Source organism: Lasioglossum baleicum, unplaced genomic scaffold (genome assembly GCF_051020765.1).
Source record: "Lasioglossum baleicum unplaced genomic scaffold, iyLasBale1 scaffold0031, whole genome shotgun sequence".
Lineage (NCBI taxonomy): Eukaryota > Metazoa > Arthropoda > Insecta > Hymenoptera > Halictidae > Lasioglossum > Lasioglossum baleicum.
Window position 1 is genome coordinate 1,537,672 of NW_027469091.1, and position 3,184 is coordinate 1,540,855.

At 36.9% G+C, this 3,184-nt stretch overlaps 1 protein-coding gene across 1 annotated transcript; it reads left to right on the forward strand.

Moving 5' to 3' along the window:
• Positions 1-1,694: 1,694 nt before the first annotated feature.
• On the forward strand, positions 1,695-2,945 carry LOC143219496 (uncharacterized). Its single transcript, XM_076445443.1, has one exon. It carries the CDS (start codon positions 1,695-1,697, stop codon positions 2,943-2,945), a length of 1,251 nt encoding a protein of 416 aa, XP_076301558.1.
• Positions 2,946-3,184: the final 239 nt, after the last annotated feature.

Sequence of the window (3,184 nt, forward strand, 5' to 3'; positions counted from 1 at the left end):
TCAAACACGCGACGCGTTGGAATATGAATATTCGTAGATTGTTTTATGAAACGCATGCTCTTCTCTTTTATGTTTTCCAGTTGAGAATGAAATTGTATTTATATAGGGGCGAGGCTTTAGCATCATTCATATCAGTGTTGTCAGTCATATTCGTGCATGAAAAAAATCTGCTTAAGAGAGAGTCAATATGGGTGCAAAAAAGAAAAAAACGAAGAGGAATAGGAAAAACACTAAACGAATTCTCCCGATCGCCAAGCGTGGTGGCTTTCTACCACTATTGTTACCTGCTTTGTCGGCTATAGGAGCATTGACTGGTGGTGCTGCAGGGGTGATTAAAACCATAAACGATGCTAAAGCTGCGAAGAAACAATTAGAGGAACCGCAGCGACACAATCGTGCTATGGAAGGTCGTGGAGTATATTTACGACCGTATACGAGCGGAAAAGGTTTATCGCAAAAAAGGAAAAAAAAGAAAAGAAGAAAAAAGAAAAGAAGACCCTATGACAGACGTTGATCTAATGATTGCATGTAAAAAATTACCATATTTTAGAGGTGTTTTTATGCGTAATGAATTGCGAGGGCGTGCATGGGTAAACGAGCAAGGAATAGTGAATTTAGATGACAGTCACGGGCCAGGGACGCATTGGGTCGCGTATGTAAAACGTGGTTCACACGTGAAATATTTTGATAGTTTTGGAAATCTTCGTCCACCGATCGAGCTGATTCGCTATTTCGGGCCAACTACATCAATCATATATAATCACAAACGTTTTCAGAAATACACTGAAAGCGTGTGTGGACAATTGTGCGTGAAATTTCTCAGTGAAACTTTGTTGTAGAATTTTTTATAATAATGTCATTTACATTCACCCTGTCTGGAAGAAACAGTACATTGTCATCCAAGTATTTTCCACCTATAGATCTTAGTAATGGAGGAGACGAACTTGGATTGGTTGATTTGCAAACTTATTATACGATACCAAACATCAGTGCCAGTCTTGGAAACAATCGTTTCTACTTTGATGACAATGAAATCATCATACCTGATGGTTCATATGAATTGGAAGCAATAAACGCGTATTTAACACGTGAACTGAATGATAGATATCCGCAAGAGTTGACGGATAATGAATATCCATTAATCATACGAGCAAACAATAATACAATGAAAAGCGAAATTAAAAGCAAATATCGTATAAACTTTGCAAAACCAGACAATGTTGGATCAATCTTAGGATTTTCAACAGATCGTGTTTTACAGCCAAACATGTGGCACACATCGAACACTCCTATTAATATCATCAACGTGAATATAATTAGAGTAGAATGTAATGTAACAACAGGATCATACTACAATGGTGCACTAGTTCATACATTACATGAATTTGCCCCCAAGGTGCCACCAGGATATAAAATATCTGAAACACCTACGCAAGTCATTTATCTTCCAATCGTCACGCGAGCAATAGACAATTTAACTATTCATATCGTGGATCAAACGGGGCGTTTAATTGATTTTCGAGGTGAGGAAATCACTGTGCGACTACACGCGCGACGAAGCAATGCTAATTCATAATAATAATACGACAATCAATGTGATAACCAACAATACGTCAATTAGTAAATCATTGACCACGAACAACGTGAAATATCTACAATCGTTGGGGTTTATTGTTAAAAAGTGAAAGTTCAACATGTTCGATGACATTTTGAGCATCTCAGAGGTGCCAATCTATGACAATAGAATAACGAAAATTGAATTACATACATACAATCCATATGCCAACACAACATTCGGAAACAATGATGAGATACGAATACCCGTTCAGCAACAAGACTTGTACACGCTACCGTGCCGAAGCTTCCTATATATCGAGGGAAAACTTAGTTTGCCTGGAAAACTTGAATTAACAACGGGGGATGCATCTATCGAAACAACATCTTTAGACAACAATGCGGTTGCATTCATGTTTGATGAAATACGCTACGAATTGAATGGGGTTGAAATCGATCGAAACAGAAATCCAGGTACCACTACAACTATGAAGAATTATGTTAGTCTGTCTACGATGAGAAGCAATGCATTGTACAATGCTGGATGGAGTCATGAAGAATCGATGATTAGACAAAAAACTGCTACAGTCACGGCGCCGATACATTTCAATTTCTGCATACCCATGAGCACGTTGTTAGGCTTCTGCGAAGACTATAAACGCATTGTGATAAACGCGCGACATGAATTAATTCTGATTCGCTCTCACACTAATGCAAACGCGTTGTACAATTCTTCAGACAAGATAAAACCTATTTTAGATCTACATAAAAATCAGTGGCGAATGCCACACGTCGCATTAGATGAAATACATAAGCTGTCTATGTTACGTATTTTGAGTAATGACACACCGATCAGTATGAGCTTTCGATCATTGGAATTGTATGAATATCCCTTGTTGCAAACAACCATGAAGCATACATGGGCGATAAAAACTTCTCCTCAAATGGAAACACCGCGCTATGTAATATTCGCTTTACAAACTGCACGAAAGAATAATTTAACTAAAACGATTACACGATTCGATCATTGCTCGTTGTCCAACATTCGACTTTATCTTAATTCAGAGTCTTATCCGTATGATGATTTAAATATTAATTTTGATAGTGGTAGATACGCATTGCTCTATAATATGTATGCCAACTTTCAAGAATCCTACTATGGGAACGGTGATGCGTTGCTGAACGTTGTAAAATTCATAGAATACGCTCCGATCGTCGTACTAGATTGTTCTCGTCAAAATGAAACATTGAAAAATGGTACGATCGATGTACGAATCGAATTTGAATGTAAAACAGACATTCCTCCATCGACAACTGCATACTGCTTAATTATACATGATAAAATAGTAGAGTATAATCCGTTGACGAATATTGTTCGGAAAGCTACATAATGTGCAATCTTCTTTCTCAATAATAAAGTAATCAGACACAATTAATAAGATATATTCTATGACCCAAACTTACAACTTTTTTTACAAATTAGACAATAAATTGTGATAAATTATGTAACCTCTTTGACCGTTGTATTTGGTTGTTACAATCAGCAGCTAATCTCTTCAAGTTTTTTGTTCAGCTTGCAAATTATCTACAGACTTCTAATTATCAGTTTTTGTCTTTTTGATTGTCACAA

Excerpts from the sequence above, each read along its gene's own strand:
- LOC143219496 (XM_076445443.1), top strand. The coding sequence starts at position 1,695 with ATGTTCGATGACATTTTGAGCATCTCAGAGGTGCCAATCTATGACAAT.